The sequence below is a fragment of the Kryptolebias marmoratus genome, linkage group LG17 (assembly GCF_001649575.2).
Source record: "Kryptolebias marmoratus isolate JLee-2015 linkage group LG17, ASM164957v2, whole genome shotgun sequence".
NCBI classification, from domain to species: Eukaryota; Metazoa; Chordata; class Actinopteri; order Cyprinodontiformes; family Rivulidae; genus Kryptolebias; species Kryptolebias marmoratus.
Genome location: NC_051446.1, coordinates 22,609,402 through 22,630,457, shown reverse-complemented (window position 1 = coordinate 22,630,457; position 21,056 = coordinate 22,609,402). Strand labels below are relative to the sequence as shown.

The following is a 21,056-nucleotide window of genomic DNA, read 5'->3' as shown; positions in this document are numbered from 1 at the left end:
CAATCAGCTCACAGGATTTATGTTGCCTATTATAGTAAATCTGAGGGCAAGCTTTTCTTTTTCATTCCAGGGTTATTTGTGACTAATAATCCACTTTTGACTGGGTGTTATTTCTTTTTTTTTTCCTTTTAAACTCTGGCCAGCGCTGTAACTCTTTCAGAAGCGCCCGCCGCAGATATTTCTGAGGCTACTTCAAGGTCAGATTTCAATCAACGTTCTGCCTATTTTAAGAGAAGAACGTAAACAAACTCACAAACGGCCGCGGAAATTTGGCGTCCTACAGTGAAAAATGCAGAGATTAAACAAAAGACTGCAAAACAGTTGAGTCGAAGATTACCAGCTTTCTCTTTTATTGAAAATACAGCTGTTATTTCAAAGACAGGAAAGTTAGGGAGGTGAATATATTAATATACAGTAAAACCAGAATTTGGAAGAGGAATACAAATAGTTCATACTTGGCATAAAGCTCCAGCCACTGGAAGTGTGTGGGGGGAACAGATGAACTTTGAGTCTGTTGTTTTGCCACTTACCAAACCACTGCTGTCAGGCAGTAACACTTTTGAGCAAACCTTGGGTAGACAGTGTATGCAAATTCTTTAACATCGTTTGTTTTGGCTTACACTGACGTTTCCCCACAGAGAGAGAGAGAGAGAGAGAGACATGCCAGGCAGCTCAGACAATTACTAGGAAGTAGTCTCTAATTACCTCAGATTCTAACACCCATCAGTTTAAAGGGCTGGATTGGTTGTAAGTTGTTAAAACTTGCGAATGCAGTTTGACCACAAATGTTCCATTTTGTGTTGGAGCCACTAACATTCCTCTGTCTCCCACATTAGTTCAGCCCGAGAATCATCAGTGGCACTAATTACACTCCTCGACTGAAAAAAGCAGCAGGTAAGGACTGCTTTTATTTTTCCCGTCTTTAAAAAGAGTCTGAATCTTGGTTTAAAAAAAACAAAAAAAAAGACCAAAGGCACTTTCACAACACAGTTCAGCAAAGACCAGTCCCTCTTTAAGCTGCCTCTGTCCGATCATAAATCACTAAGTGAGCTTTCAAAAATTAAGCGAGTGCCAAAAGAGGCACTGAGTGGAACTCTGCTGCATTGTTGACTAAAAGAACAACGGTTTCAAAACATGACAAATGAACGATCCTCTGTGGTTAACCAGATTTTTAAATTAAATGTAAAGTTGTTGTGCATCGTCATTAATCCTCTCCTCAGTAATGAATCTGTTGTTGTTTAAATCCAGTGGCCGAGTTGTCATCGCTTCACCACTTCACTGAACCACAAAGGCGGCTTAAAGACAACGGCTCAGACTTCAACCTCTCCTGCTCCCTCGGTCCAATCAGACGGTTAGAAGGCTTGAAGTGTTTAGTGCAAGTGCCTCATGTCCTTCCCAATGAAACATCTTCAATTGTGGCCCAAACATGAAAAGTTGGATACAAATCATAATATAGCTAAACTGGATTAGAATACAACTAAATCCACGCCATCTTTCCCTCTGAGGAAATTGAGGCCTGTTAATGATGTATTGTGTTGGTGCACGGATAAAAATTTAAAGTATGCAGAAAAACAAAAGATTAATTTAGAAAACAGTGCTGCCACAGTGTTTGCCTTGTTTAACAATACTTTTAGATTGGTTTGCAGCTCAAGTAGTTAAGTAGATGTTTTCCCTTTTCAGTTTAGCTCATCCAACAGAAAATATACATACTTAGTGTCTATATCAGGCTCCAATCCAGTTAACGCATAGTTTGCAGTTTCCTGCAACCTGTTTTTTTTGTTCTAAGACACGATAACAACCGAAGGCAGAATGGCACAAGTTCCTGATTCTAGGTACCACAACAGAAAAGTCAGCGCTCCCATTTGTCAAATGTGGCAATTAGTTTTCGAACAGGAAATAAAACAAAAAGGTCAGACGGTTCTCATGGATATAGTAAAGGAAAGTAGACCTCTGTAGTTTATAGCTGAGCCTGTGGCGTAAAGTTAACTAAACACAAGCAAAAAAAAAACGCAGAAAAGCCCACCTGTCTGTTCCTGGTCCTGCTGTTCCTGGAGCAGTTCCAGCTGGTTGGGGGCAAGTAATCCAACACACTTAATGAACAGACTGGAAAAGGCTGTATGATTGGTTGATTTAATCATCTCTTCCTACCATGTGATCCGACTTACGTAGAGGAGGTCAATATTATCACCTTGGGAGTCAGCTCAGCAAATATATTTCATTCTCAGTGCTCAGACATTCCTGATGCCTTTCTCTGAAGTACCTGCGCTTGAACATTTTGTCACATCCTTTTCTGTCCTCACAAACAAGCCTGGATTGAGAAAAATTACAATTTCAATGTAGTTTAGCATTTTAAAAGAAGATGTTAATGCTTCATGATGTGGAATTACAGAACACATTCATTAATCTTAACACAACCACCTCTTCTGCCTTGTTTTGAGAAAGAAAAATGTACAAAAAGGCTTTTTTACAAATGTTAGCCCTTATTAGTCCATGTAACATCTATGTCAACCTTTGTTGTGCATCAGAGTCAACATCGACCGTATGTATAATAATACTAGATGTGGTTGTTTGTAATTGAAGCCAGCAGGAACCGGTTCATAGGAGCTGCAGTGAAGTATTTTTAGAACCAGAGTCTTAAGTCCTGCTCTCCCCCCACAATTATGGCATCAAATGACCTTTTCTTTTAAACATGAAATAACTAATTACAGCTAACATATCAGAAAAATGAATATTTGAACATTGGTAATAAGGTAAGAACTACATGACTCAATGCCATAAAAATGTAATTTTCTAAAAAGGGAAAAATCCCATTTGTTTACACGGAGTGGGTGGAACCAACCTGAGGGGGCGCAGGTCCCTCAGAGGTCCAGTATTTCTACATACGGTCGATGGGCGTCTTAGTCCAGAGAACGCCTCGAAAGCCTCAGAAGGATTTGTTTTTAAGGGAAACTGATGAGTGAAAAGGCCTTTTTGTTTCAGCAGTAAAACAAATGTCCACTTTAGTGTCATGCGCTCAACTTCTTTGCAAAAAAAAACCATTTTGCTGTAGTACCATTCATTTTTGCAGTGTCAGATATACAAAACACAAGATCAATACTTTAAGACTTTGCAGTTCACATTAAATTAATCCATTCCTTATGACAACAAATGTCTCAAATTTCATAACACAGATTTCTAAAAGATTTCCCAAAGAGTGGCAAAAAATAATTAACCCAACTCAAATAGGCTATTGTAGATTAACTTCCAGATACTGTATGTACACAAAATATAAAAATAGCATAAACCACCCTTCAATGCAGACGTGGATGAAAGTAATCATTGGCTCCACGATCACTTCCACCCACTGGGATTATAAAACTGTTCTTCACTTCATGTCATTTACCTCAACTCTCCTCAGAATCTGACAACACATCCACATCCACCCTCTGATCTCACTGTCACCTTTTAAAAATAAGTGTAACTTCTATTCAGGTTTTTTTTTGTATGTGTGAAATAACCTTTAATCATGTGCTCTGATGTGGTATGTAGCAAAAATTACAATGACTAATTCAAACATTTTAGAAAGCTATTTTTTAGCCAGTTTGCTCTCAAGCAGACGTTAGGCTTACATCTCATTACTACAGCACAATGAAAAAGGCCTAAAAAGTTTTATTTATAGTGTTGAGTAAAGTGTACTGATATTAAACTGATCTACAATACGTAGACCCCGGACTGAAAACCCCTTTGTGTGGTTCTCCATCTTGTGACAGACCCCTAAACCCTGTCTCTCATCTTTAGTGTCCAGCAAGACTGTTTATGGCAGTGAAACCTTAGTTCACACTCTTATCTCGTCATCATCCTCATCCATGAAGGTAAAATCATCTTCTCCACGTGGTGAACTGTACTTTGCACTGTCTGTGTCGTTATCCTGGAGGGGGTACTGAGGTTTCTCTGAACCGGAGCTGGACACAGAGCAGCTATCAGTGTTGTGATAGCTGTTCCGGGCATTCAGCTCCGGAGTGTAGGGATCCACCGTGGCCTTGTACTGGTGTGTGCCGCGAGGTGGTCTTGAAGGAGCTTGCTCTTCAGCATCATCATCATCAATGTGGGGAATGTGGGAAGGGGATGCATAGCCCTCACTGCTCTTGCCTTCCTCGTAGCCCTGGTCATCATCCTCCCAGCTTTTCTTTTCCATCACGCCCAGGATGTCCCCGAGCATTGAGGGTCCTAGGTCAATGTGGAAGGACATTATGGACTCTGCATGCTTCATCCCGCCTCCTTTAGGCATGGATGGAGGCAAGTCTTTAAGATCGCCAAAATTCTGCTCATTAAGCTCTACATCCAGTGTTGCCATTGCTGCTGCTCCGTTGATCGGCTTGGTTTCGGCCTCTGTCAGGGTTTTCATGGGACTGGAGGAGACGCTTTTCGGCAGTGGGTTTGTAACAACTGTGTTTGAACTCTCCTCGTTTAGGTAAGGCAGGGATATGGCAGTTTTCACAAACTGAGACGAGCCAGGAGAAGGCGTGTTGTCTGCTCGATTTACCGACTGAGTCCGCTTGCTGCCTCTGAAGGTGCGGGATAGTAGCCCCGGAGAACCATGCTTTTTGTTAGACTCCTTGGGAGGTTCCCCTGATCGGGTGCTAAGGAATGAGGTGTCTCCAAACGCATCTCCTGCTCGACCCACGTGCATGGTGTGACGAAAGTCCCCCATAGGAGCACTGATCATATCGACAGTCAGGTCGGCTCGAGACCTCCTCTTTGATTGGTTGGAGCTGTTCACCAGCTGCTTGAGAATAGGCATGATGGCAGCCTCTCAGGTATGATCCACAGGAAAACAAAAAAGCTCAGCTTTGTAGACCTCCGTTTAGGGACAGCTGCTTCCACAGTTCTTTGACAATTTTACAAGCTATTATCAAAGGAAGTTGAATTCCAGGTGTTCGGTGTTTGCAGCCATTCTGCTCCTTCAGCTCAGATTTCAGTTTGTGGAGGAGTCAGCCTATCAAAAAAAGAACAAAAGAAATTATTAAAACAATATCAGTATTTCTACCAAACTTCAGCTAAACTTGTCAGGCAAGGTGGAAACATGCCAATCATAACAGATGTGCTAATTTTGATAAAAATGTAATACTACACTTTAAAAGATTCTTGAGAAAGCTTTGTCTTTAAATGAAGGCTCACACGAAGAGCTTCTGAACTAGAAAAAGCTTTAAAATGTAAAAATCCATGAGGATGTTATGTAACTGTGAACGGAGGCTTCGAGCACAAACTTCAAGCACGTTTTCTTGTCACCAGTCCAGTAAAAACTCCAATGAAGTTTCCATTCAGCTACATTCTCTTTTTAAATGATTTTTTGTATCTTCTTTATCTGCTGTCTTCTTCTGTTTTTCATGGCTTATAACTGTGCTTTACTTCCCATTTAGGCCCCCCGACTGTTACATAACCAGTAAGAGACATTATACTGGGGGCCAGACCAGTTCAAGCTTGCAAGGAAGAAGAATGAGGTACAGCAGTTCTACTTCAGAACCAAATCAGATTTGTTGTTTTCCAACACTGGTCTTGTGCATTTTCTTATTAAAAACCCTGATGGTGACATATTTAACTTAAAACAACTCTCAGTTCAAGAAAAAAATATAATCTGTTACTTTCTCTGATAGAGCTCCAAGGCTAGGGCTGGGTAACGATGAGCTTTGAAACACAACCTTAAAACAGAATTAAGTGGAAAACAGGTTTATACACCCACTTGTGTGCACGCTACAGTCCACTAGCTTCATGAGGAACAGACATTCATGCCATCATTCAGTGTTTTCAAGCTGAAGCCCACACTCTGGGCTTTTGTATATCACCCCCATGAATGAATAGGCACTTCACTCAACAATATTCCAAAAGAACGTCACCCATGATAACATTTGCATTTTTTACAAGAACCCATTCAGCTGGAAATGCAACTGTAACACGAGAGGGAACAGAGAAGGGGTTGATAGATGATAGAAGCAAATACTGTTTTTTTTTGGGTACACTTCTCTTTCATATGACAGATCCTAGAGGGGAGATGTGGTTTTTATCTGCTGTATTCAACAATTTTGTTCAATATTTCCTCTGTAGTTCTGACACTAATGGGGGAGATGGACTGACCTCACAAAGGCTGAACAAAAAAGCAAATAAAAATACTTTTTTTTCCCATCTCCAATTTTAGTCAAAGTTTAAGCTCACACCACAACACCAGAGAACTGGAATGAGCTCATTAAGAAAGTTATTCAAACAGCCCAATGCCAAAGTGTAAGCTTTTACTTTAAAGCTCACAGTGAATAAAGATACTGTGGTTAAATTAATGAAGTATGATTCATCAGTAGGTAAACCTTTGGTTTCCGTACAATGCATGAACTGATCAATCAGTAAAGCTGCTAAATGTGTGACTAACCTCAGAAGACAGCTCATTAACTGTTATGATCCTCCCCACAGCACAGAGTTTTGTATTTCTCTATGGCAACATCAGAGCAGAGTGCTGGCCAACAACAGCACTTCCTGTTTCTAAGCTGGCCGGAAATATAAAAAGGAAAAAAAAAAAAATCATTCCCTACATGGAGAGATCAGCTCATTTTGATGGATTAACTCTTCGTGGTGGCCACATGCAGAACAATAAGACAACCTCTATAGTGTTAGAACTGAAGAGGAATGCTTTTGATGTCACAAGGAGATATTCAATCTCAGCATAAAACATGGCAGTGGGATCTCAAATATCAGAAAGAGACAAACCTCACACCTTAGGCCATGACAGGAAATGGCCCATTTTATGCCTTTGGGCGCCCCTTGATGTTTGATGAGGAGCAGTTTCAAAACCCCTAAGGTCGTCAAGACCCCATTATTGTGGTCTTGACAAAAGATGAGTTATGGCCTGCCTGCAGCCCTGACATATAAATTCTTAACCTTTCAGTACACTGTAACAAAAGAGAGTCATGAATGACAGCCTCATGAGCACTATACTGTTTAAAATAGAGAACAAGTTGTTTTTGTGAAATTTGTTAGCACTACAATAAAATCTATACTGTGGTGTTGGCTGTTAATTAATCATGACTGTAATTCTCACCTAAGATCAAGTTTTTCCAAAGTAAACTGAACTAGACTTTTTATTTAATTTTGAATGCTACCATTGCTGTTTTATTTTTCTCTGAAGACATCTGTACAAAAATAACTGCATGTTAATAAATGGACTTTTAACTGTTTGTTTTGTGCTCTTTTCTAAATGCAGTCTGCACATGAAAAACATCCTAGCTCTTACTACTCACAAAGAAGGTGAGCATGCCTATGTTAAAGATATAACATCTACAGTAGTTTCTTTCAGCTGAGCTATATTTCCTTGTTTTTGTGCAGTGAACTAAGTCTTTATATAACCGAGCACTCGCAGAGCCATGTGACTGGAGCACCAACAGAGACAAGTGGTGACAGGGCCATAAATGATTAAGAGCATCTTATGTGGGTAGAATGACATCACAACAACCAACAAGCTCAACAGCGATCAATCTCACATTTGTAATCCCATGGATCACAGACACGATGCTCAACGACCCCTCACTACTTTCTCTCCTTTGGCTGCGTGTCAAGTCAAACCAGCAGGCGTAAACTTACTGTTTATATCTTTGCTGCAGTTTTTTTTTTTACATTTCTAAACAGTGAGACAGTCAAAGAACTTCTCTTTTATTTACGAGCTGGAAGCCTTCATGCTACAGCGAGACAGGAAATGGGTAATTACATAACAACTCTTGGATCCTAACTATTGTCTGACTGATTATCTTGATTTTGAAAATAATTTATAAAAGAGATATTGAAGAGAAGTAGGCTCTCAAGATTCTACACAAAAAGTAAAAGTATAACAGCAATGTTAACTTTCTGTTTACAATTAAAATACTTTGCAGAAAACACTGATCCTGTCCAGCTTTAACCTCCCAGAGATTCATTTTTAAATAACCAACGTTCAGCAAAGAAAAATCCATTGGACTTTGAACCATCCAGTCTCCTCAGTACTATTGTCAGCTTCACAGACACACAAATGAACACCAGTTAGCCAAAGCTTTCTATAACAGACCTGATCAATTACATCAGAGAAGCTGCATAACAACATGAAGTTTGTAACTTCAACAAAAAGCATCTTTGGCCTCACCTCCAACCAGAATGGAGGGATGATGGTCTCAAAGACACTGGAATAACTTTCTGCTGATCATGAAAAACTGGATGCATGAAAGAAAAAAAAACTGCTGAAAACCACAAAAAAGGCACTGTGCTAAAAGACACGGAGAAATGTATGATTTATGTCCTTTGAATTGCATTACTGTATGTTCACACAACACTGACGGGTAAAGTGAATAACATTGATGATCTTGTTGTAGTGCTGTGTTCAAGGTGGAAAAGCCTTGGGCAACAAATATTCAAGTAAATGTTACTTTGATACAAAACAGTACCAGCAGTATTAACCTTAGGCCCTGTGGTTCTGATGCATAGCAAAACACTACAACAACGTACCAGGAAAGGTTTGAGAAGAAGATGGAGCTTAACGTTACTCTTTACTCCTCCAGCATTCACGAGATGCACCTAAACAACTGAATCCATGAAGTCCTGTATCACTGCCTCAGAACTGTTCCTTTCTTTAAAAGGAAAACCCAAACTTCAGTACAGCCAAGACGACAACAAAATAACTTGCTGCCCTAGTTTTCTCAATTACTAGCGTTAAAGTGCAGAAGAGCCTCACATTAAATTTCACTGAGGTTGGTAATGTTATGGCTGAAGAGAAAAATACATAAATATATTTTTTATGTTGCAGATATTTCATTACTGAGAATCTGTGGTAATTCCTTTTCAAGGAATGTGCTAAAAATCGAAAGATGAGGGAAAATCTTCCATCTGATTGCAGCTCAGATCATGTGGCCACATCTTTTGATGTCAAGTCATGAGCAAAGCCTCCATGTGACTTTACTGTGGTTATCCATGCGCTTCAGAGTGTTGTTTTTAAAATTTTCCCCAGTTTCAGAACACGTAAACTGTAGATGATGAAATATGCTGGCCTCTCTTTGCCTAAGACACCTGGTAGGAAGTTTAACTCGTGACTTACACCATCAAACAAAGGACTGAAGTGACCTACAATACAGAGCTGGTTTGTTACTGAATAATAGTAACCTCTCCTTTGCATCTTCTCATTGCTTTATTATTACTCAGAAAACAAGTTCTCCCCGTTTAACTACATATCCAGTCACACCGCTCTCGTATGACAAATGGCAGAAACATCTGAGAGAAAACCTGCCTCAGATGTTCAGAAAGTGTCAGTATCACCCATTTGTAAAGAAGTCCATATTTCACACAGGTATAACCCTGAAGATAATGATCTCAAGGTAAATGGATACAATTTATGTAAACACATCTAAAGTGATCTGCACTCGCATTTAAACACTGATTACAAGTTGTTGGGTTTTTTTTTTTTACCCCTGGAGAGAACAGTAACAGCAAAGGTTGTTTTTTCCCATCAATTCAAGAGCCACTGAACATATCAGTGTCGTCTTTGAACGAACACCAGGGGCATTCTCACAAGGTCGAACACAGTAACACTTCTGAATCATTTTCCACACATCTGAACTGCATCCAGCAGCATCAGCAGTTCGGTACATAAAATCATGGTGAGACTTAACCTGGCTAATGATCTGCTTGTAAGAGTAATCCAAAAGATGTAATTAAATACATAAAAATCAGTACTGTAAAAACTTTATGAACAGTTTCCCTAACATTATTAGATGCACCATTTACAATTTTCTAAAAGATTAATAGCAAGATACTACCACTACAAAGTTTAGTACCTAGTTATATATTCATTAGCACCAATATTGATTCCAACAGTGGCGTCTTTGTTTCCAGAGCTGACACACTGCACAGACACGGAGCTCTTTCTCACACTGTCAGCCAAACTGGCTGATGTTCACAACACTGAGCCAACAGCCCTTACAAACACAAAAGTAACTCACGATTACTTTGAGATTGTGATCATTCTGTCACATTTTTACAGAAACCTGTCACAGATATAAAAAATATACTCTGAGTGTATTTGTAACTATTATGTGTTAAAGCTTGGGTGACTCTGACATAAGGCCAGGTGGGTTGTTTCTGTCTGTGTTCAGTCAGTAAGCCACTCTTGCTTCTCTTCTTTTTGACTGTGTAAATTAAAAACACAGCAAGCATTCAGGCCCTCTTCCATCTTGTCAGAACCAAGTTTCTAATTAAGACAAAGTACAGATATTTTATCAATTCTCTAAAGCTTAAAACAAACACGAAAGACTAACAGTGGATTCAAGTTCTTCTGGACATGACACTGTACCTCACTCAAAAAATATAATGCTTTTACCTCCAGACTGTTCTTTTTTTCCAACTACCTCATACAGAAGATTTAACTTAAATGTGAACTGTTTGAATGGCAGAGAGCCAACACAATAAAGAATTAACGTAGCCTTTACACCGAACATCAAGTACTAAAGAAAATGTTACTAATTTATATTAAGTGATTAATTCATAAAAAAATAATCAGCACACTTGAATTTATAGACAGAACTCAGTGTTGTAGTCACATCTTCTGAACTCTAACCCTCTGCTTAAAAATAAAAGACACATACTCCTTCCTACTTCAGTGGAGATAAAGTGAACAGTTTCATGTGTCATTATGCAGATAAAGTTCCTGAGAAATAATTTACCTTTCAAGAAGAAGAATGAAGAATGTAAATCTCTGAGCCAAGTTGCGGACAACTTCGAGCAAGGTGAAACATCTAAACTTGAAATATCATAAACTAAACAGGGATGTGCATGCTCCATAACAAGAAGGGTCTACAGTGAGATTAAACCTGCCCAGAACATTATTACTACCCAATATAGAACAATCTATGAGAGCTCATAAGATAATAAGACAACACCCACACCCCAGCCATAGCCTGTTTGTCCTGCTGCCGTCTGGTAAGTGATACGGAGCTGGTTGCTGCTGTGCCAACAGAACTAGGAACAGTTTCAGTCCTCAAGCTGCTAGTCTACTGAACTCAGAGCAATAAGTACTCCTCCAAGTTGATGTATTTTTAAAGAATAAAACAGTATACCTTTAATGCATTCAATGCAATTTTAAGTGGAAAAATTGTAATTAAATTGCTCTTGAATCACGTAGATCTATGTAGGCTTAGGGAGATCAAAAAGCTGAGCTATAAAAATGTATCCAGATTTGTTTGGGTATTATTTTGTGACTGTTGTGGAAGCATTACAGGCCCAGTGTTTGTGTGTGAGAGTGTAAACTGTAGTGGATTAGCCTCAAAGGCCCTATTACAACCCAGGCAAAAAACCCTAAATCACAAAAAGGATTAACGAATGTGCGTAAAACCAGCATGCTGAGGCCAAAGCTTCTTTATGGACCACAAACACCACACCTCTTTCTGTCCAAGAGCAAACCAGCCAATCCTTCTAACCTTTCAGGTTTGTGCTGCAGAAGCTCCTGACGTGAGCAGTTCACACTCTGCAACACGTATAAGTCTCTTAACAAATATTGTTTTTGTTCTTCTTTTTTGCCTTTCCAAATCCTAATATCCAGGAGTGGAGGACAGCCCTTCAAACAATCCCTGTGTTTCCAGTCAAGCTGGCCTTTTATGAAGCCGTTACTCCTGCATGGTTGGACAAAGCACTGGGTGGGCCACCACGCAGTGCTTGAGCCAGAGAGGGAAGTTAGCTTCTCAGCTAAAACTCAAACAGATAATGGAGGTGCTTTTTGATAACAAAATAAGCCTTTGCACAAAAACAAATTATCTGAGAAAATACTTGAGGGAAAAAGTCCTTTGTCAAATGCTAAATAAAAAATACAGGGCTAAGCTACCCTTTGCCTATGGGCCAATATTATTTCAGAAACTTCTACAAAGCGGCTAGGCACAGATGGAAGCACTGAAGCACTCAAAGGGGCAGTGGAGAGTGTCCCTACTCGTTTCACTTAGTCATGCCAGCACAGTGACAGACGTTCTTTCACTGTGTCCTACATGAAATATATCCAAGCCCTCATTATGGCTACAGTGGGGGGATTATTCTATACTCTGTGTGTGCTCATGAGAGAACTTGTGTAATCATCAAAATCCTTCCAATCAGTCACAGACAAACAGACCACTTTCACACCTGGTACCATGGGCCAGGATCTGGGCCAAGTGGTCAAATAAAAATCAGCCAAAAGCTGCTGGGCAATGAAACAAAACAGACCGTCTACAGAGGATTGTACTTTAAAAAAAAAAAAAAAAAAGATGAATTACATAATGGGTTTTGTAAAGCTTTAGCTCATGCTGTATTGTAGTTAATGAGTTTAATTTAATGGTAACATTTTTTTTTCTTCAATGAAATACAAATGCATGACTATATGGTTGGTTCGAATAAAACTTTGTGCAGACAAAATATGCCAAGTGTCAAAAAAGATGGAGTATGAAAAAAGCGTGGGGGGAAAAAAAAAAACCCACAGACAAATAAATTTTGGAAAAAAATCAGTTGGAAGCCTCTCAGTGTGACTGGAAGATAAGTGACTGTTTTTGCACTGTGTCAACTTCTTAACAGCTCCTGGCTCTTTTATCAGCAGCCTCCCCACTGAAGGCAAACACACAACCTCAGCTATAAAAGGCCTCAAGCACAGACCCCTGACTAACAAAATGAGTTAATAAACCCCCACGGTGTTAACTTTAATGACACCAATGGTAGTCAACAAAACACTGACAAAAAAAAAAGAGCACACAAGCCCACAAAGATGACCACCTCAACCTGAATATATTCACAACCGCTGACAAGCTAGAAAAATCCCACAAGGACAAAAAACTGGAGCTCGAACACAACGGCCATGTTTGTAAAGCGAATTGTTAGCATAATTGCTACCTCCTTTGATTTGTTTACATCCTGTGTTGTCCCGTGGACATGCGTGGATGGAAAACAACACTCAAGTTGTTCTGGTTTTCACTCTTAAGGAATGCTCAACTAAAAGGATTTTTCCACCAAAGGGGTTCCAGTGCTAGACCAGGACTGGTGCCAGAATCAGTTCTTAACTGGTTCTGTTTAATCAAACAGCCAAAAAACTGGTTTTGTTTTTCCACAGCCAGAGAGCCATTTCAGAGCCACGTCTTTCCAGTTCCTAAAACTTCTTTTCCTGTATGTTTGATCCTCACTCTTATATTTTGAGTTTCTGCAGAGGACTGCAGTGCAGGGGGAGTTTATCAACACAATTCATGTTTATCTTGTTATCTCTGCAAACAGATGTCTTAATATCACCAGTTTAATTTATAATGGCTCTTTTAAACAACAGCTGGTGTTTGTAAATGCTCTTTGAAATGCCAACGGACATTTCCGACCTCTGATCAGTAAAAATGCCACAGCAAACAGGAGTTACAGGCTCTGTTTCGAGCAGGATTAATAAATGCCAACTGGTGATATTAAAAAACCCAGCAATGTTTATATATGAAAGTGCCAACAACTGAAAGCAGCCAGAATTCACAATGAAAGTAGTGATATTAACACAAACTGCAGAGATAACGAGCTCATATTTTTCCACTGCTAATCCAGCTTCTAATTAATGTTGAAGCCATGAATTTTTTTGGTTCCGTTTTCAATTAAGCAAAGTTAAAAAAATAATAATAATAAAAAAAGAGGCCCTGAAATGAGTAAGAGATAAGATACCACTTTTTTGCTTTGTTTTGCTTTTTTAAACTTAAGACAACAGCATATGGTCCACAGTTTGACATTTTTCTTTCACTTTTTTATTTCTGAAGAATTTTCAGTAATCATAGTTTTAAGCGTAAATTCTTTTCTCTATTCCTGCTTAATAAAGGATTTCAACTGCTCACTTCAGAGCCTTGTGTCCTGTTTCATAATTCACCCTAATCATTTATAATTCACAGGTTTTAACCAGTCACAGACTTGGAGAGCAGGCAGGCCATTTCACTGAGAAATTACTATAGAGCCACGCAGAATGTGGTTTGGTTTAGCCAAAATATTGTCTTGATGGGAGCATGTTGCTCCAAAACCATTACAGATCACTCAGTACTATTAGTGCCCCCGCAGATGTGCAAGATAATCGTACCATGCACAGTCATGCACATAATCAAGAAAGCTGCTTTCTGAACAGTGTCCTGAAAACAAGCCAGATGGTTCCTCTGCTCTTAAGTCTTGAGGATGTGTCATCTATGATTTCCAAATAAAAATAAAACATTCCCCCTGAGTTAAGAGTGGAGAACTTGTATCAAGATTCAGCTAATCTTTGCCGTTCTTTCTTACCGCAATTGTGTTAATAACCAGTTTCAAACAATCTAAATCAGCCATGAGATGTTTTTATAGCCCCTGTACTTTATGTTTAAGGCCTTGTTTACACGTTATTGCTGCCTTTTCAAAACATGTTTTCATGCTTTTGTTTACTTATTTCTTTAAATAACCTTGTAAACACTGCACTGTTTCTAGGAATGTTTTCATCCACACTGAAATACAGAAAATGACCCAAAGCGCTGTAGGAACTATGCCAGGCCTGTATGTGGCGCTGTAACGCTGCCACAAAAATACACCAGAAACAAAAAACAAGCCAAGGAGCAGACGCTCCAAACTGTGTACACAAGACAGAAACAAGGCCAGTGAAGTGATAAAAACCTTTTTGGCCTTGAATGATTAGGGTTAATAATAAGCGGTTTTTGCTCTACTTTTTTTAAAGCTATGTTGTTGTTCATCAGCCTCGTCTGTTCATTCAAATTATACATGAAGGTACAACTGGGCCTGAAACCTGGTTGTAAATATCTGGAGTACTACAGGAAAATAAATGCTATTTGCATATGTCATCTTGAATTTAGGAATACTTTTTAATATATATAATATAATAAAAGGTTTCTCTAAAGCCTGTTGATTAGTTACCTAGATAAGAAAAGTTACAAAATCTAAAAGAGCTTTTCTGATTATGTTGGGCAGGTTTTTAAAGTGTTATTAGTTTCAATTTACAGCAATCCATTTTTCCTAAAGACATCTGACATGCCACTTTGATTTGGCAATAAGGCAGCAACTTTAATTTCCTGGAATCTGCAAGAATTATGCTTTTAATTAAGCACACATGGAACGTTGTCGCTGTGAAAAGTGTGTGCGCATTTGAAGGAAATGTCTAAAGTCCATCAACAACCCCTTTCTACACTGCCATGAATATGTTCAAAGGTTATTAGGGAGCTTTGGCCTCTGTGTTTATTTTTTTAAACTGTGTGTAACTCCATGAACAGACACACACACACACACACCCTCTTTCGGTTCTAAAGTGACACGAAAAAAATTCTCCGTAATCAAAAACGCAACAATGTCACACAATGTACAATGAAGGAGAAAAAAAAAAAAAACAAGTTTCAGACACACCCAAACCACATGCACAAATGTGAACAGGATATCCGAATAGGAATACGCATGGGGCTCAAAGGTGACACCCACTAATTATACTGACTCACATTCATTTAATACAAAATACTAAAAGCCTTTGATCTTTATCTATCAGGGTAGTGTAAGTTCACGTCAGTCCATTCACAGCTCGTGCCTGCTGACCTGAAAATGTCCTCTAGAGGCCCAGGCAGGGAAATGTGTGAGCCTTTACTCATAAGGAAGCTGGTGATTCTCACAGGATGATCAGACAGCTGTAATACAATAGTTTGTGTGACTGTTCCCATCTCCTGAACTAGTTTCCCGAGGTGGATTTGTCATCTAGTGAGCTCAGAGGTGATCATGGTTACATCCACAGTCCTCCTTTGTCCTTTCAGGTCACTCGAGGAAAGAACCACCTGTTGTGTTTTTTTGTTCATACAAAAACAGAAAACAATGAGGGCTCACTGGGAAAATAAAAAGAAGGCCAAGGATTGAACCAGAAGTACACTAACAGATACAGCTGCTTTCAATAGCTGGTCCTCACTTTTAACTGAAAACACAAGTGGACAGAGTTTGGCGTCCTGGGTCTCAGACTGGAAGAGTTTTCCTCTGGACTCACGATGGCAGCTTTAAACCACAGCTGACAACCCACCTCTTTTCAAAAGTGTTTTTGTGCTCGAACAACCTGTTTTAAAGCCATTGTTAGTCTTGTTCTATTGTTGTTAATACTGCAGGTATTTTCTGTGAAGCACTTTGTAACCTAGCCTAGCCTTTAAAGAAACACTTCATAAATTAAATGGTCTTACTTCCTTAATGATGCAGCAGGAAATACATCACACAACATATCATCATGTTAAACCCAGTAGAATGTATGAAGGGGTGAAGAAGGGAACTTACTGCAGTTATACATGTTAATGCTTAACTTTGTATTTTTTTTTAAAGGTCAAGGTAAGTGCTGCTGAGGCTAATGTAAGAGTTTCAATATGAAACAAAGACATTTATTTACGCAGTTCAGATTATACACTACTTTGGTTTCATGCTGGGTTTACAAGACTGGACTGAGTGAGTTTCAACAAAGAAAATGTTCTTCTGGACACCCTGCAGATGTTGGAATGAAGCTGTGAGAGGCTTGCTAAATTCCTTCTCTACAAACTGACTTTTGTAGTAACACAACTGCAAACATCTCAAAGAACAAGACTCAGGCCTACTTCAGTTTCCTCTTACCTCAGTGAAACCGGTATTACCATATAAAGTCTTAATTAGCAAGTCAAAATACCAGCTGTAAAACTATGACGTGTTCAAAAATATGTTTTGTGATCTTGCAGTAGAATGAAAGATTCCAAGAGGTGAGGTGAGAGCTGGACAGGTGTGCCATCATTTAATTGACCCATTTGTTTTGTGACGCTCCTCCAGAGAATTTCAGACGCAGAGGAGACTCTGAAACACCTGCTTTACGTCAGACCTGCTCATCAGACTGGTTTAACAACATAAAACACCACTGACAAATAGTTAAACTGACAGTGTTGTGGTACACAAACACGTAGCACATCTTTTTATTGGACAATCAATTATTCTAAAACATGCAAATGTTTCCGAGTTGTAGCATCAAACCAATGATGTTTTCAGGACAAAGCTCTCACCTTGTTTAGCTTTATAACACCTCACAAGAAACTAATCCTGCCAAACAGGTTATCTCTCTACAACGATGCCACACTGATGGAAACCAAAACAGACGTAGATGTAAGCAACTGATTGTCGGGTTGGGTTGTTACAGAAAGGAAAAGTGAACTTGTCCCTTAAAAACAGACATGATTTAATGTAATACTGTAAAATGGGACAGTATAGAAGATGAACGGATGTTCTCTAAATACATTTTACCTTTATGTTGTTTTGCCACACAGCCTAAATATTTGGATAACTGCCCATTAGACCCATTTACATCAGACAGAAATGACGTATGTAATGAGTGACGAGTTTCCAAGGAGAAACAATTTTGTTCTAACATTAAAGGTCACAACTGGGTACATTTGATGGCAGACGTCAAAAAGACTTGAGGACATGCACGTAATGCTGTTCAGAGGTTAACTCAAACATTCTCCATGTTTTTTTTCCTCAGAAGTCCAAAAAAAAAACCTCAGTACTTTCATTAAAGGTGGGGTGAATCCTGTAATTGTCTGAGACAAAACTGTCTGTGGGGACTTCACCACAAATAACACATCTTTCACATCTAATATAATAATAATAATAATAATAATAATAATAATAATAATAATAATAATAATAATAATAATAATAATAATAATAATAAAACACCTAAAGTTTTAGGGTACTGGCAAATTTGCTAAAATTTAAATGCATAATATTTTCATTCATAGTCCTGACAAAACAAGAACATTTGCTCCGGGCAAACTGCTCAGTTTATGCAAATCTGAAAACACTATTCTTGCTTATACACAGTCACTTTTGAACTATGGAAGCAAATAATCACAAAGAACATTTTAGCTTTTGTTCAGGCAGTGTAATCGCATCAAAGCCACAAAGAAGACCAAACGGCAAAACCACTTCCCATCATTAGCCGTTGGTTTCCAATAGAGCTGAGACTAAAGGTGGCAACAATTTACATAGACATTTTCTGAAAAATGAGAGGCACCAAAAATATATTCTACATTGGAGTAGTCACACCTGACTTTACTTATACTCCCTATCGAGTGTAAATACAATCAAATTTTAATCACACATACACAGAGCGGTCATGCAGTAAAGATTCCAGAAACGCAGTTAACACCACTGCAGAGCTGTTCAGAAGGAAATGAGCTCCCCTGGCATGAGAAACCGCCTGAAGTTACCGTGTCCATGAGTCTGACTGCTTGTACCCAACCCCCCACGACTGCACGCCCTCCTTCCAATATAAAACTGCAATGACCTCAGCTCAGTTAGAGCTGGGAAGGGAGCCAGCTTCGTCACGACGCAACTGAGCAAACTCAAACAGCCTCCGCTGCACAAAACGCACAGTCAGAGATGACACACAGATGTACTCCCCCCTCTGACCCAACAGATCTTTGTGGCGAGAGATGTTTGCCTGGCCGCTCGTAAGGAGCCTTATAGTTAAAAAGCCTTGTGTGCGTCCAGTAATTCAGCACCGATGCCACTGACTAGAAAAAGAGGCTCTGCCGCTCTTAAGGTTCAAAAAGTGGGCCTATTTTCCAGTTTCCTTGTTGTTTTTAAACAAAAATGATTCATCAAACCAAATGACAAGTACTGACTAACCTTAGGCCTGCTGTTAGGGTGTGGTTAGATGTTTGTGTGCAAGAAAGGGTCAAAGGGCAACAGCTGTGTAAAGACAAGACCAGTGCTAAGCCCACTGATCTATACGTCCGACTATTGTCTACAGAGACAGTTCAATAAGAATAAAGAGGTGACTACTGGTGAAGAGTGGGGCAATAATGAAACCGTGTTATAAAACGGACCTGCAAACTTTACGGTCAGCGCAGTTAAAGTCAAGCACACACTATACTGCTTTCAATTACATCATGATGGAGAGGCTACTTTGAGTTTATGTGTAACGAAAATTGCTGTATAAATAAAATTGCTATTGCCACTGTTGTGTAAATAATCCATCTTATCAGGCGTGACAACCGTAGGAGGCAGGTGTTGGTTTTAAAAACAAACAGAAAAATCCCCCACACATAATCCAGGATGAGACAAATTTGTGAGGGAATAAAAAAAAAGTTGATTCCCAGGGATTTCACTGAGCTTTGACTTGTAACTGTGATCCCACTGCTGAATATTAAAGTTACATAACTTTCCATGAAGAGAACTGATGTTCAGAAATCCATCTGCCCCTGCTCTGAATAAATCATATCCTGTCCTGTAGCTGAAAATAGTTATTTGGGACACATTATTTCAGACTATTTGGCCCAGTTCCAACTACTGAGACTCTACAAGCTTAAAAACAAAGTTATTAGTCACTTTAAAGCAAGCTGGTCCAGATGTTTGTGGACACACACACACTTAAGAAGGATCTCAAATGTGAAAAATAGGCCTATTTTACTACAATCCTAAGGTGGAGCGATAATGTTTTTGCCTGGGTCTGTATGGTTAGCAAAAATGATTGAAGTCTATGGAATCTGAGCAAACAAAAACTACTATAAATCAGTCAATTTTACAACTATTGAGCTAAAATTTGCTGAGCATTGTCACAACACTTTCGCTTCAAACCTTGACATTAGTCTGTTAGCAAAATATGTCATTGACCACAGGATGGTTTTCAACTAATTTTTAAGAAAGTAATTATTTGCTGTACAACTGAATAACTAACCAAATTTAAGATGACCACAACAGCTAGCCGACCTTAACTTTGACAAAAATGGCTACAACTCAGTCAAATTTGCAGACATTGGGCTGAAAATCAGTGTGGTAGTAGCTGAGAGTTATTCACAACAAATACTCCAAGCACCAAGGTTTCATTAAAATAGCTAGACCTCTCATTTATTAACATAAGAAAACTTTGCTCAAACTCTGGCATGAAAGGCTGCATTTCTTATAACGATTTCCTGATATGGAAATAATAAAAGGGCTGAATGGTTCAGAAGTATAAATTTCCAAAAACCTTTTTTCCTATAGACATAATGAAAATGCGTGGCTCCACATCAGACAAACCAACAGTAACAAAATCTTCAGAAAGAAACTTGGGAGCAATTTTTTTTTTTTTTGGCCCAGAACTGAACTTTCCAGTCCTCGCTAGCCAGACTGATGGATGGAGGACACAAGGGAGACAGGACGCCAGAGGGCTCATTGTTTACCCCACCCCCCCCCCACCCACATATGGGACAACCAGGAGCTGATTGTCCACAGGGATATTTGGCATTCAAATGAGATGCAGATTTCACACCGTTGGGTTCAATTCAACCTACTCCTGACTTCACCCAGAACTTTAAGGACCATATAAAAACACACAAACCGCAGCTAGAAGTCATCTCTCGACGTAAAAAAACCCAAACCAACCCCTAAATTGGAAGGAGACCAACCAAACGTTGCTACGCAGCTGAACCCCACAACAATTAGTCAAACGTGAAATAAAGTTACCTTTCGTTGAGGTCCAAACGACTCGGAAGTTCCGGGCTGTATTCCACTCAACTTTTCTCTTTGAACGCGTAAAACTGGAGCAAGCAGCGTCTTAAAAATAATAAATTAAAAATTAGTTTTCCCAGAGGAAGAAAGACAGCGGGGTTAAGGCTGAGTCCCGTGCTTGTGTCCCAGCGTCCGTTTACTTTGTATCTGTGTGGCTCACAAAGCCTGCGGCCCTCCCCCCTCCCTCCACTCACGCGCCGGAGAGCTCCGCCCCCTGCTGCGATTTAAAGGGCCAGTGTCCTATTTATCCACAACGCACAACAATGGACCTCAACTTGGTGGGGGCTACCTGGGCAGTTGGTAAAGACAAATAAGTTGTGATAAAGATCCTTAAACAGCTTATAGAAGAAAAAAACACACACACACCAGGACAAGTGAAAAGAATCTTAAAAAACAGCTTCACATTTTGAAATTTGTTTTACTACAACCAGTAGCTACCTTTTCTCTCCAGTGTTGAAAATCGAAACAAGAGTGGCTACAAAAAGTCTTGTTCTTAATATGAGCTGAATACAACCAATATAAACACTACCATAATTTATATAAATTAA

The 21,056-nt window shown here is 39.2% G+C and overlaps 1 protein-coding gene and 1 long non-coding RNA gene across 2 annotated transcripts; one reads left to right on the top strand and one right to left on the bottom strand.

Moving 5' to 3' along the window:
• Positions 1 to 326: 326 nt before the first annotated feature.
• On the bottom strand, positions 327 to 20,666 carry cdc42ep4b (CDC42 effector protein (Rho GTPase binding) 4b). Its single transcript, XM_017437715.3, has 2 exons — positions 20,464 to 20,666; positions 327 to 4,975 (listed from the first exon to the last, which is right to left on the bottom strand). The coding sequence occupies exon 2, from the start codon at positions 4,778 to 4,780 to the stop codon at positions 3,815 to 3,817; it is 966 nt and encodes a 321-aa protein (XP_017293204.1). The 5' UTR covers positions 4,781 to 4,975; positions 20,464 to 20,666; the 3' UTR covers positions 327 to 3,814.
• Positions 4,975 to 7,478, top strand: LOC108248762. Its single transcript, XR_001809157.3, has 3 exons — positions 4,975 to 5,480; positions 7,226 to 7,269; positions 7,348 to 7,478. It is a non-coding gene; the product is annotated as an uncharacterized LOC108248762 (long non-coding RNA).
• Positions 20,667 to 21,056: the final 390 nt, after the last annotated feature.

What these genes read in the sequence shown, in the direction of transcription:
- cdc42ep4b (XM_017437715.3), bottom strand. Translation starts at nt 4,780, where the DNA reads ATGCCTATTCTCAAGCAGCTGGTGAACAGCTCCAACCAATCAAAGAGG.